Here is a 13,088-nt window from a genome sequence, read left to right on the forward strand (position 1 = left end):
AAAAAAAAAAAAAAAAAAAAGGGAAGGGTAAGAAATATCGTCAGGATCGGAACAGCAAAAGATGACACACTACTTACTACGAAAGGGAAGGGAGGGAAAAAAGGTGGAAGAGAGAAAGGAATCACGACTAATTGAAGGTTAACTGGAGATTGGCGGTGACGATCCTAACTCTGGGAGGCGAACAACCATAAGGAAAAATAAGAAAAAAAAATGCGCGATGAGGGAAAATAATAAAATAGAAAATAGAAAATATTAGTTATTTTTATGATTTATTAGCATGATTCTACTCAGTCAGCAACCCAACGTTTGGGACGGTTGCTGGTGCCGTTGACTTGATTCGTGCCTCACCCGGTTTCCGAAACCCAGTCAAGAGCCGAACAGGTCTACATTTCACTTGACTATCCTACTTTCGTGTTTCTTGTTGCTGTACCCTTTGGGTTGAACGAGGTTGAAAACGTTAACCGAGATCTCCGTCTGCCGGTAGACTTTTGAGTGCCTCTGGCTCTGGAATCTTAACCATGAGGAACGGTTCTGTAACTTTCTGCCGCCCAGAAGGACGGCAAATTCGGCTCAACAATCAGAACCCTTTCCGATGTAGACCGGAAGGGCAGGGAACCCTTCAACACAACACGATCGATTTTGGTTGGCACCAGCGGCAAGCAGGGGAAAAGCTGGTGAAAGACGCTGTTCCGATCGCCGATGCTGGTTGGTCATCTCGTCAAACCCATAATAAGTTTTTAATTATTAGGATTTCTTGGTCAGGCTTCTTCTGTGTCACAGATTGGGTTGGTTGGAGGCACATCGGGCGTGTACCGAAAGGCAATCCCCGATGTACTCGATGGTATCCTTGCCGCAGGCAGCTACGGAAAAGATACCTGGCAGGAACTTGTTGTTACCGGCAGTACAGCCTACCAATCAGAAATCGCCCAAGGTCGGGCGGACGCAAGCGGAGAAGCGCATGAACTGCTCTAGGCCAAGCGTCCAGCATACGTAAAATTCTCCTCCGTACGAGTATTTGATCCAGGAAGGTATTTGGATATTCAGAACGGCGGAGGAAGGTGTTCAAGGTCCGCGTTTCATTGTTACACGACGGCGAGAACGATATCTCATTTCGCGCTTGTTGGTTCTCCGGCCGGAGAGGGAGGGCCGAAGCCTAGGTACATACGGAGTAGTACTAGTAGGAATGGTAGTAAGGTACCAGCCCGGGTGGAAGGATCAAAGGATAGATACAGCACAACAAATCAGAGGCCCTGAGGACTCCTGCTGATGAGGGGTGGGAACTGGGAAGTCATGGAGGGGCGGGAGGTCTAGTAGATAGTATCTAGTAGTACCTAGCAAGCCTGCATGCCAGCCGTAGCTGGAGCTCCGGCTTACGCTCGCCGGCCCTCTGGACTCTAAAGCTTAGTGATCTGGACTTGCCTGAACAGGAAGGCACGGTATTCGGCCAGTACGGGCCCTGTTCTCTAACTGCTCCGGTTGCATTCGAGTTTCCTCCTTATTCTGAGCCTGTCCTGAGAGCCCGCATCGCCCTGAACGCAGCAACGTCCCTCTGAACCTCTGGGGCATCGCAGGAGTCGTCTTCATGCTTGATGTCATGAGGCGGATGGACTTCTGCATCCCTTCTCCGCAGTTGACAGGCCCGCTTCCTCAATATTGGCTCCTCGGACGCTCAGTCCTCATGGCACATCCACAATCCCACATGAGTTAGGTAGGGGCACGAAACCTTATCAGAGTTATCATCTTTGTTCGAAGTGGAGTGGCATCCTGGCTTGAACCTGAGCTTCACGATTGGGAACAATGGTAGAGTTGCCCACTCGACTCCACGGCTGTCAATCTCGATCTTAGAAGTATATACTCCAGTCTCCATCGTGTTTGACGTCCGATGGGGATCCTTATGGGGCCGTTCATCCTGCGTTCTCCATCATCATCATCATCCGTATTTATATCGCCTTGCTTGTCCACCTCGACTCCGGCCTCCCATGTTCTTTGTTCCTCCGGCCACGGGCGGCAACAACCGCTTCGTATGCAGCGCCCCTGTCTTCCCGGACTGAGTGCCAGCTTCGTACACTCGTCACCTTCTACACCACCTGGGATATTCTACTGGTCGTGACTACAGGTGGTTTTTGGTAGTGTCACAAGAGACTCAACGACTGAGCATGCATCATGACGGTCACCCTCGGTCGGCTGCGGTTTGCCTACTTGATATTACCCCGATTATGCGACCGGCTCGTACTATTAATTTGGACTTGCGTAAGCCGCGTTGGAAGGTTATTAAAAGCAGGGTACGTATGTGTGTCCTGGACATCCTAAGATTACAGGTTTGGTGTTCAGATCACTCGGGCTACCCTCCAAGTTCCTTGGAGATGCAAACCCCACGCCTCAAGAGGACAGTGATGTTCGGCGCAAAGACACCACCACCACCAGAACTCCGACCATTGATCGGACGCCTCAGGTATACACCATCTGCATGGAGCTTCTAGACTGCAACTCGCAAGTGTGGTACTTTTGCGTGTCGGGGAGTGGCAGAAACCCGGCCAATTGGCAACATGATGAGGCCACGCACCCTGTTTCAACCATGCCACCCTAGCAGGTCTCCTTTACGAATGACTATGCCTGAGGGCCGAGTAATACCACTTTTCCAGACGTAACCCGTGGTTCGGGGCTGCGTATCCTTGCCACTTCCGACTGGAAGTATGATGGATCATAACCGACTCATTCCGAAGTCGCTGCAGGCGTTGGATTCTCGAAGTCTCGAATTCTCGAATTCTCAAATTCTCGTCCCGGAATGGGACACCAGGCCAGCGAGAGAAACATCCAATACTCCGTATGTGCAGCTGCAACAACAGCTTGATCACGATTCTTCATCGAGATGGGTCCTTGTTTAGGCTTCGCGGCCGCGGCTATTCTCCACCAGGAGATTTTCGCTGGGAGCTTCTCCCGCTTCGATTGTGGACCTCGACTCCCTGCCTTAGGCGGGCGAGTGGAATCGCTGCAGTTGAATCTCCGTATTATATCCGACTATCTGATCTGACTATTCGGCAGGGGTCACAGCACCCAGTCCCATGCCGATAAACTCAGGCTCAGCGAAGTGGCATACTCGCACGAAAGCAAATGGACGATGCATGGCGGAATTCCGCGGATGAAGGATTCCGTCAGTTGTAATGCGGAAGCCTATTTTGCGGCTTCGCTCTCGTGGCCGCGGAGCGCTTCGGGAGCGCGAGAGGAGAAGTATGCCGTCATACACTGCCCATACCGTACATACATACCGGTACGGGCTGCCTGGATGGAAGCGCGTTGGAATCTGCGCCTCGGCAGAATTCCCATTGCCAACTGACTCCGGTAGTCCTATCACTATCGCGCTGGCACGTCCTTGGAGATTCCGTACTATTATCGTTGAGAAATCAGATATATCGCTCAACCACCGTCCTCCCTCAGACCCGGTGGGTTACGGCTCTGCAACATCTCGCCCGACTTGCCACTTACGCCGACGTTCCAAGGAACAGGCGCCCACAGTTTCTCGCGCCGGTTAGCATCCCAGCAAGACGCCTTTCCCGACGGGGTAAGACCAGCATGATGCATCCAGTGGTAGCCTCCCGGTACTACCCTGCACCTCGCCCAATGTGGCGGTCCGATCACGGCCGCCGGACTCCACCAAAGCCGATGGCCCGCTCATGGAAACTTCTACGGAAGTGGCCAAGCAAGGCGGTGTGGGTGATCCAGGACCTGTCGTACGAGAGAATCCGCACTAGACGCAGTTGGTCCTTAGGCAGTGCATAGTCACAGGTTAACCGGGTGCTTAACGGCATGGGTTAACGAGAAATTGTCCGACCGATCGCCGCCAGCTTGCTATCGTCCTAAAAGCTTGGCTTCTCTTGTGAGACATTTGCGTGCTCGACAGTGCTCTGCCTCCTGTCGGTGTCAGGCACGCAGGACGATTCGGGGAGCCATCCGGAGGATCCAGCTGCAATAGTAGCCCATACATACCCTATATGTTGTGTCGAATACCCCGTGTCGACACGTACCTACATCGAGTTGTATCGACTTCCATATATAGATTGAGACACCGCTGTGTACAATGGGACCCGAGTCTTTCAGCAAGCTACCCAGTTCATAGTATCTCTCCTATGAACGACGTGGCAGGGATAAACAGGCACAACCAGCGTGGCTGGTCCGAGGCCAATCCCTAAGCCGTGAAAGCCAACAGGCGCGGCGGTAATAACATAATGATGATATAACGCTAGCCCCCCGACACGGACTAGTTAGCAGCACTAAAGTCCCTAGCCCCTCGACGAAAGACATCCTTACGGGCCTCCAGAGCAGAAAAGAACTCAAAACGACCGCATGCAGATCCTCCCGCCGAATCCGGGACGGTCAGAGTCGGCCGGAAAGTTCCCTCGGCACTTTTACCCTGCCAGGGTGGTTTTTCCGGGCATGACCGGAGTAATGCCGAAGCCCAAGTCTGGATCGGCTCAGTTTCAGACCTCGCGTGCGAGCCAATCAACGCGGCGTGGTTGGGCGAGGCGAGTACGCCACCCACCTCATTCCACCTGATGCCAAGCAACGGACGCTCTTGCACTGGACTGTTGTTGCTGTTCGGTGTGTGCTGTGTGGCCTGAGCCTGCGCTCTTTCCGACCTATCGATGGATCTGGCTCGCGTGGATGAAGTAATCATGATCATGTGCCTGATTTTTGCCCTCCCTCCTCCCGGAGTTTGCTGCTGTCGCCCTAAACTAGGTACCGAGGTAGGGAGGTTAGTACCTTGGGAGGTATCAGTACCACTAGGCAAGTCGTGCTACAGGATACATCTACTCAGATATCACATAGTACTACATAGTACGGAGTACACCAGGTCAGTTTAGCTAGCATTATCAGCCATCCTACGAGCTACTGCCTAAGTTGGCAGGAGCATAAGAACGCCTAGTTAATTGGGGTCTTATTGCAGACTCCAATTAACTACGCTCGCTGTTGCGGAAATTGTTGGCGCTTGCACAGGTTGCTCTCCTCGCCAGCCACCCGGACTAGGTAGGGACCATGCGTCGCCGGGGTACTCGTTCGATCGAATGATGTCCCCAGTCCGGCCATGGGGCGCTGGTGATCGATCCGAGGGTAGCCATCGAACCACGGTCTTGGATCCGACGATGGCCCATGGCGATGAGATCGCATGTCCCTGTTGAGTACTGATTTTGGATGATACGATAGCGGATCCTTGGGATGCTGGATGTATCTACCAGGGCCGCGTCATGTTGTTTCCGATTGTCTCGCCTCGCATATAGAATCCGGTGAGTGTGATATGTTCGACCGTCTGGGGGGGTACCCAGGTCCGGAGTGGCATTCAGGTGGCTATAGTGCCAATGGGCCGATAATAAGATTAGAGTTCGTTGAGCGTAACGCCGTCACCACCACCTCTCAGATAGAGTATGTGGCTGCCTGAGGCGTGATCAGATAATTCACGAACCGCCCCAATCTGCAGGGGTACGGAGTCCGGAGAGAGCTATCTACTACGGAGGGCTCCTTACTCTAGGCTCTGAGACCTGAGGACTATGTAATTAATTGAGGGGGAGGGGGAGGGGGAGGGAGAGAGGTATCCATGATCGACAGCGACTCTGCCGGACGAGCTCGACCCCGTTCCCGACTCCGTCCCGCCAGGTGTCGTGTATAAGAATTTTGCCACCAGCGACAGCCACGCGGACTGGGAGAGAGGTCGCCTGGCATGGGCTGGAAGGGCTAAGGAGAGGATTGTGAGACCCTTCCTAAAGAGGTATCTTCCACGAGGATACAACTCCTGATAGGTAAGCTTCTTCCATCCTGCCACCAGATTACTCCCAATAATAAGAACTTGTAATTTGGGCGTTATCATGGCCGGCGGCCGGCGCATAATGCCGCATGTTGCGAGGGAGGCCGGAATAGCGGATCACGGAATCTCGCCAAGTTTGCCAACCTCCTCCCCTGTCAATCCTCCCCGGCCATAGCCAGGTCCAACACCCATAACTCGATCAAGGACTCGTGCTCGGGTGAATGCTGAAAGTACAACTCACACCGATATAAGGTTACCTACCACATACAGTGTGCCGTGAATGCGTGTCAGTTGCAGCACAGCCTACTCGCCTCCTCATCCGACGGGATAATCCTTCAGACGCGACTCGTAAACAAATAACCAACGATACGACAAATCGGCAGAACAGGGCAATCACACCTGGACGATTTGCCGAGAGACTACGTGGAAACCTACATAGTACAGAGTTACATCGTGTACTTGCGGTGAGCTTCCTGCCTCTCGCTACGTACTTCGTACCGACAGACTTCCATACCTCCAGTAATGTCTATAGCGAAACATCTCCTACAGAGTAAGGACTGTGTATTGAGCATGACAGGGCGGTCTAGGAGATAGTCCAACAGCCCTACTACCGTACCTGCAGGAGGAAATGACCCCTCCTTGCCCCATCAAGACGGTGTTACGATCCGACCGGATCAATTAGGTTAAGGCTTAAGCAGACGGAACCTCCGTAAGGGACAGGGGAAGTCATTCGTTCGATCGGAGGGCGCGGTGGAGATGGTCGGATGGGAGGGGGAGGTGGATCGGTAGGGATGATGCTTGCTCTGATGTCTGTTGGGACTGGTAAATGTGACTGGTGAGGATGTCTTGTTTCGATTCTTATTCTTGTTGTGAGATATATGAGGAATATACAGTAAAGATACTATATTCAAAACTGGGAACTATTCTAAATTAAGGACTTGATTTTGCCAGCCTATGCATCCCATATTCCTTAATATATAGTTATCCCTTCTATAGAAACTAAGTAAGCAAATGTTCATATTTATATTCCCACACCAGCCAAATTCCTCGATACTATCCTGTATCCAAGAATAATAATACAGGTCCCTAAATACCACACATACTAAATAATTATACGTATACCAATCCTGAATCAATACATCGCATCCCATCGCATCCCAGACTACTCCGTACCCATAGTAGTACCCATACCACCCATACATAACTACCCCCAAACCATCCTGCATATGACACATACACCCCCCCCTCAACTCACCTCAAAACACACCCAAACCCCAATCTTACTCATCTGCACACCTCCCCATCTCACTCAATATGTACGGAGTACGGATATGTACAATATAAAAAATACCAAATAGATCCCACTCACATGCACCGCCCAGTCCAGTCCCGCCTAGCCAGTCCATGCAATCTGCACCTCCCAGAAACAAACCTACCAATACCCACTTCGCATTCTGCAGGCTATTCTGCACCGGGATGTGGATGGACTTCCCCGGCGTGCATACTTGTCGACTTGCCTATTTGCCTACGGAGTACTTACTGGAATTAAAGCCAGTGGGCAGGGTGGTGGGATGTGCTTATTTACTTACTTCCTTATCCTATGTGCTTTGTATGTGTGTATGTTTCTCGATACATGTGATGTGTCTACAATGGTTGGGATGTGGGTAGGTAGGTAAGTAGTAGGTATTTGTGTCTGGGTTGGATGGTTATGTATGTGTGTGTATATACGTGCAAGGATACCGCGTCAAGTATCTCGCTACTTGAAAAGCGAAAAGGAAGGTACGGAATTACATTTGTGTTTAATGTACGGAGTACCGTGGATGCATGCCTGTAAGTAAGTAAGAACGGGGCAACCGAGGCGACGTACTCCGTCCTCTATCTATCCTTCGTGTATCGTACGGAGGACTGGGGATACGGTACAGGTACATATGCGATGCGTAGGTATGTGCATGTGCATGTGAGGTGTGGGTGGCTGGATGGGTGGGTTGATTGGTGGTGTGATAGGTCGATTTTCCTAGGTTGATTTGATGGGTTGTGTACGGTTTGGGAAGGAGGATGAGATCCGGGATGGTTTCTATGGAGTATTCGTATCTTGGATGGAGTTATAGTAGGTGGGTTTGTTTGGGTGGTGTGGGTTGGTGAAGGGAGAATGAAATGGTTAGATAGAGAGAGAGGAAGGGAGGGGGGGTTGGTGAGGAAGGTTAGTGTCTGGGATTTGGTTGAGGGGTGGATTGCTGGGATGGTTGCTATTGCTGGTTTACTTGTCATTATATGTGACCCAGGGCGTATACAGTAGGTATATGAGTTGGAAGTATCTGATCAGGTTGACTGTGTCTGGCAATTAAGTGGCTCGTGGATACAATGGTAGGCCGATGCACCGCTGTCTTGCATATAAGGATTCTATACAGAGTACTATATATGGCTATATTCAAACAAAGCACGCAAATGAGCATCACACGGCCACTATCTAGTAGATGCTTTGCTCGATGTATGTGGCTCCGCATCCTCGTCGCCCCCTACGCCGTCAATGCCGTCAATAACAGACGCCTCATCCTCCACAGCATGAATCGCGTGCTCCACATTCACCTTCGGCCCCTTGAACCATTTGTGCGCATCCACAAACCACCAGATGGTCACCCCCAGCATCGGTGCCCCCCAGACCAGACACGTCCAGTTCATCAGTTCGGGCGTCAGATCAGACCCCGTGGCGCTGGGCAAGCACAGCACGGGGATCATCAGAAGCACGAACGCCACCCCCATGCCTCCGATCCACGGTCCATAAGGACCCAGATGCCATGGCCCCTTACGGAACCGGTGGCCCACGAAGAACACCCGAATCGCGATGGGAATGGCGAAGGCGACAAATTGGGCAATGCCGCCAATTGAGAACAATGCGCCAATGGCCACATTGCCAGCCAGGATCAGCAGGCACATGAGAATGCCCAGAACACCGTTGAGGACCACCGCATTGACAGGGGTCTGGGTGCGCGTGTTGACTATCTTCCAGTATTTGGATAGAGGGAAGCAGTCATCTCGTGCGTAGGCGTATGTTACTCGTGATGCAGCTACCATACAGCCCTGTCCCATGGAAAAGCCGCTGATGATGGTCAGGGACAGAATGGCGAGGGCAGTCTTACGCGGCATGACCTGCAGTAAGTACGAGGCCCAGGGTTGGCCTAAATCCGAGTTGATGACGGCGTCGATGTCGGTGACGGTGTAGGCGACGACAAGCTGCAGGAACCAGCCCAGTAGGCCGCCCACGCCGGAGGTCATCACAATCGCACGCGGTGAAGCGATGTTGGCGTTGGAACATTCCTCGCTCAGATGGAACGGCGAATCGTAGCCGGACATGGTCCAGATCACTCCGACAAAGGTCATCAGCACGGCAACCCCGTTGGGAAAGTCGGTAAGGTTGGTGATGGTACCCCAGACCTCCTTGGACGGGGTGAATCTGGGCTCGTTCGTAGTCCCGGCAGGGATGGCGATGAGGGTTATGATGAGGGCAAGCATGTTGAACGTCGAGCCCCACGAATTGACGCGCGCAACCCATATGGTAGGCATGCTGCTGATAGCCGTATGTATAATCATGACGAGAGTTGTCAACAGGTAGACCTGCCAGTTTGTCGGGACATAGTCTGGATTCTGCATCGACGCAGCGGCGAGGATCATCGCAGAGAGCGCATAATCCACAGATGGCGCTGCAGTAATTTGTCCGATCCAGTTGGACCATCCGGTGATCCATGCGGCGAAGGGTCCATATTTTGGCGGAGCAAGAACTGCTGCGGCGTAGTAAAGCCCACCACTGGCGGGGTCAGTCTCGTGTACGTATTGGGGGTCTTGAAATTCACCGACCTGGTAGGCATCGCAGAACATAGCTCAGCCATGGACATCGCAATACATTGGATGAAGAACATCGCAATGATCCAACCCCAGACCATCCCAGCGGTCCCTGCATAGCCCATTCCTTGTAAACGTCAGCCCTACCTGTCACGTCGATGGGTCTAGAAATAGCTACCGTAGTATATCGTGCTTGCAAAGGATGGAAGCAGCCCCAACACCGAAAAACTGACGCAGAAAGTCGTCCATAGAGAGAACTCGCGCTTGAACTCTTGTTTGTATCCCAAGGCCACAATCACCCTCTCGTCTTCGTCCATCGCATGGTCAACATAGGGTATGTCGCCTTGCGGCAGGACGGTCGTGACGGGGACATGGTCGATATCGGTGTATACTGCTCCTTTCGAAACGGCCTTATAGCTGCTTGGCCCAGACATGATAACGTCAGGATCTGGAAGGCAGTAGGCCGTAGAGATGGAGTGCGGCTGATCTGAAGAGGTAGAGCAGCGGGGTATCGAAGGAAGGAAAAAGCAAGCAACCCAATAATACAGAACCCGCAGGACCAAGCTCACAACCTTGTCAGGTTTCCTCAGACAGAACGGTCTATGTTAGGGAAAGCCCGCAGACAGAGCTGAGTAGAAGATAAGTCATGTTGACTGCGCGATAAACGGGTTGTGCGTTGGTACATATAAGGGGTTTCGGAATATAAGACACCCATCTTATCTGCACATAGTGCATGAGACCCTGCCAGACGGGAGTACCGATAGCGACGGCATTGAGTAACATGTTGGTGGAACATGATAAACGCCTTCAAAGTTAAGATGCCCTAGCTGGGCACAAGGGAAGCGGGGATCAGACGCTGATACGCTTGGCAACTGGTCACGATCTCACTGGACGGTCGGAAGGGAAGAGAACGGAATTCTCGCCTGCAGCCAGCCTGCAGCACGAGGGGTCTGGTTCGCCAGGAGGGAAATGAAATAGATAGAGAGCAGCTCCTTGCTGGCCAGAAACTCGAAGCTTGGCGTGCAGACTATACTTGGCTGGGAAATTCCAGGCGGTGGCAACGAAGCAGAACTCGGGGAAGCTTCGAAATCAACGCTAAGACGATGGCCGAGAAGCTGGGGAATCCATTCGGACGGCTTATCGGGACATTGGTTGGTTATGGGTGCTTGTCTGGCTGATGATAAGCCTTGAGCAGATATCAGGTCGCTGCCCATGGGTGGGAGATAAGACGAGCACTGGCGATGGTCGGAAATAGGACCCGTCAATGGAGAGAACCCATTGGCTTGTTTCGTGAGACTTCGTCGACATTGATTTGCCAGGCTACACCTGCCTTAGTGAGAGTAGCGGGTTGAAGTGTCCATCCTTGGAATGATCATGGTGCTACTCCATACGGAGTACACTGTAGTACTATGATGCTGTTGTTGGTACCTAGTCCACAGAGTACAGCCCCGCATCAGCACTCGCATACAACATGCATTAAAGATCACAGGTTGTAGCTTTGCACAGTTATTCACTACTTACCTGTCCTTTGTTGATTCCTTTGAGGACGACCTTTGCGACTATCAATTCCCGGACGCTTTCAAATCCCTGAGAGGACCAGGTACTATCACGAATGTTCCACACTGATATCCAGACCAGTAGTATTGTCGGCTTGTCAACCGTGCGACCCCGGATTGTAAACGAATCTCCAGGCATCGCTCACACTGGACCATGAACAGCTAATCAGAGACACCGTAAGAGCCCGGTGCCAGATATAGAACGATATATTCATAGGTGGTGTGTCTAGTTGTAATCGTCATGCCCAACTCCAATCTCTACAGCATGGCGGACCGTGGAGTCTGCCCTAATGTGACATCGGAAAACTGAAACTGCACCGCCGAGCATATGAGTGGCGTGGCTGTTGTACAAGCAGCTTGCTAATGTCTCTGACTTGAAAGCCACATTCGAGGGCCCGCGCCAGTGGTAGAGTTGCCAGGCCTAGACTCTCCTGGTTGCTTTTCGCTATGCGGACGTTCAGAATCATGTTTTCTGGCATAAATCATTCGCTTGAAAAAAACAGGCGTATCTTCGTATCAACGTCTATGCGAGGGTGCGTCGAGTGGTCTCGTCGAATGGTGGGGAGAAGAGAGACGAAGTGAACAAGTCCAGGGCGGGAACTCTGAGGCCACTAAAGCTTGCCTTCACTTATGCCGACACCATCGAGTTTGAATCCGTGCTAAATACGGAGAAACAGCGCTTATGGTTACTAGAGAAATAGATAAAGCAGCCAGTATCTATGTGCTATCAGAAACTCATCGCTATTCTACACGTACAGCACCATCTTTTCTCCACCATCTGTCCGACGTAGCATATCCATGTGGAGTCTTACAGATGATCGGAAAAGCATATCCCATACGGCACCAATTTAGAAGGGCTAGACGATCATTAGTATCACACTTCCCCAAGTCTCCACGGAGACCGAAATGGTATAATCCAGCACTTACGTTGTCCTCGGGAGCGATCGTGCGGTCGAAGTACTCATCGAGGAAAGGAACCTTCTGGAGGATATCACGGCGGACACGGGGGATCTCGCCGAAGAAGAACAGGGCGAAGGTACCAGCGGCGACACCGAAAGTGCTGGCAATGGTAGCGCTATAGGTGCCCAAATGAGTAAGCATGCCTGCAATGAAGCCAAAGGCGAGAGGAAACCGGCTAGCAAGAGGGTGAGACTTACTACTTGGTGGCAGTACCGGTGGTCAGGCCGTGCCAGTGAAGGGGAGTGTAGTACCTAGTTCAATCCCGTCAGCAAAGACCCTTCCTTGTAATGCTTGCATGTCCGTTCTCAATTGGCGCCTTGACTAGCTGGATCTAGAGGTCGTTGTCGGAGGCACGCTATGTCGACAGCAGACGGCTTCACCAGCCCACGCTGCCCCGGAATTGTAAGCAAGTGCCCTGCCTGTTGACCCAGTCCAACTAGCATGGATACCTCATTGGATTCCGCACGTCGAGCAAATTACTGATATATCGGGGAATCTCACTTAGGAGCGAAAGGGGAGCGGTAAGCACCGGCGTTCTGGGCCGCGGCGCGGCGGAGAGTCTGAGAGAAAACCTATACACAAGATGATGTTATTAGCATTTATACACTTATGTCCAAACCATGTCCATGCTTTTGTCATAATGGATAACGGTTGCCGACGCAATTGAACATAGGACAAGGCCCGAGGAGCCAAACGAGATGCCAGTATGATGATACCGGGCAAAGAGCTCTGGAAAACACATACCATATTGTCTGGGTCTTAAGAAGCACGTCCGGCAACGACAATTGCTCCAGCAAACGATGACGGCAGCTGCACTTGGGAGTCTGAGGCAGTCGACGAAAACCGGGAGACTCCGCGACGTTGAGTGCTTGCGGCTTCCGACAGCCAATCAGCGACTGGCAATTGTTATCCACGTGACTCTGCCAGTGGTCGAATCAGAT

The 13,088-nt window shown here is 52.0% G+C and overlaps 3 protein-coding genes across 3 annotated transcripts; 1 reads left to right on the forward strand and 2 right to left on the reverse strand.

Moving 5' to 3' along the window:
• The first annotated feature begins 3,023 nt into the window (after positions 1 to 3,023).
• Positions 3,024 to 3,581, forward strand: BO80DRAFT_139082 (uncharacterized protein). The gene has a single exon (XM_025713669.1). It carries the CDS (start codon positions 3,162 to 3,164, stop codon positions 3,528 to 3,530), a length of 369 nt encoding a protein of 122 aa, XP_025573444.1. The 5' UTR covers positions 3,024 to 3,161; the 3' UTR covers positions 3,531 to 3,581.
• Positions 3,582 to 8,257: 4,676 nt separating this feature from the next.
• On the reverse strand, positions 8,258 to 10,065 carry BO80DRAFT_456701 (amino acid permease; the record flags this gene model as incomplete). Its single annotated transcript, XM_025722189.1, has 3 exons — positions 8,258 to 9,596; positions 9,647 to 9,758; positions 9,810 to 10,065. The coding sequence occupies 3 exons, from the start codon at positions 10,063 to 10,065 to the stop codon at positions 8,258 to 8,260; spliced, it is 1,707 nt and encodes a 568-aa protein (XP_025573445.1).
• Positions 10,066 to 11,689: 1,624 nt separating this feature from the next.
• BO80DRAFT_426652 (cytochrome b-c1 complex subunit 10) lies at positions 11,690 to 12,918 on the reverse strand. The gene is made up of 5 exons (XM_025719825.1): positions 12,892 to 12,918; positions 12,649 to 12,719; positions 12,345 to 12,398; positions 12,115 to 12,262; positions 11,690 to 12,044 (listed from the first exon to the last, which is right to left on the reverse strand). The coding sequence occupies exons 1-5, from the start codon at positions 12,892 to 12,894 to the stop codon at positions 12,036 to 12,038; spliced, it is 285 nt and encodes a 94-aa protein (XP_025573446.1). The 5' UTR covers positions 12,895 to 12,918; the 3' UTR covers positions 11,690 to 12,035.
• Between the last annotated feature and the right edge of the window lie 170 nt (positions 12,919 to 13,088).

The sequence above is a fragment of the Aspergillus ibericus genome (assembly GCF_003184845.1).
Source record: "Aspergillus ibericus CBS 121593 unplaced genomic scaffold BO80scaffold_30, whole genome shotgun sequence".
Taxonomy (NCBI): Eukaryota; Fungi; Ascomycota; class Eurotiomycetes; order Eurotiales; family Aspergillaceae; genus Aspergillus; species Aspergillus ibericus.

Coding starts and splice junctions, on each gene's coding strand:
- BO80DRAFT_139082 (XM_025713669.1), top strand. CDS start 3,162: ATGCGGAAGCCTATTTTGCGGCTTCGCTCTCGTGGCCGCGGAGCGCTT.
- BO80DRAFT_426652 (XM_025719825.1), bottom strand. Junction 12,399..12,648: donor CGCTCCCCTTTCGCTCCTAA/GTGAGATTCCCC, acceptor GGATTGAACTAG/GTACTACACTCCCCTTCACT. Junction 12,263..12,344: donor ACCGGTACTGCCACCAAGTA/GTAAGTCTCACC, acceptor GGGCACCTATAG/CGCTACCATTGCCAGCACTT.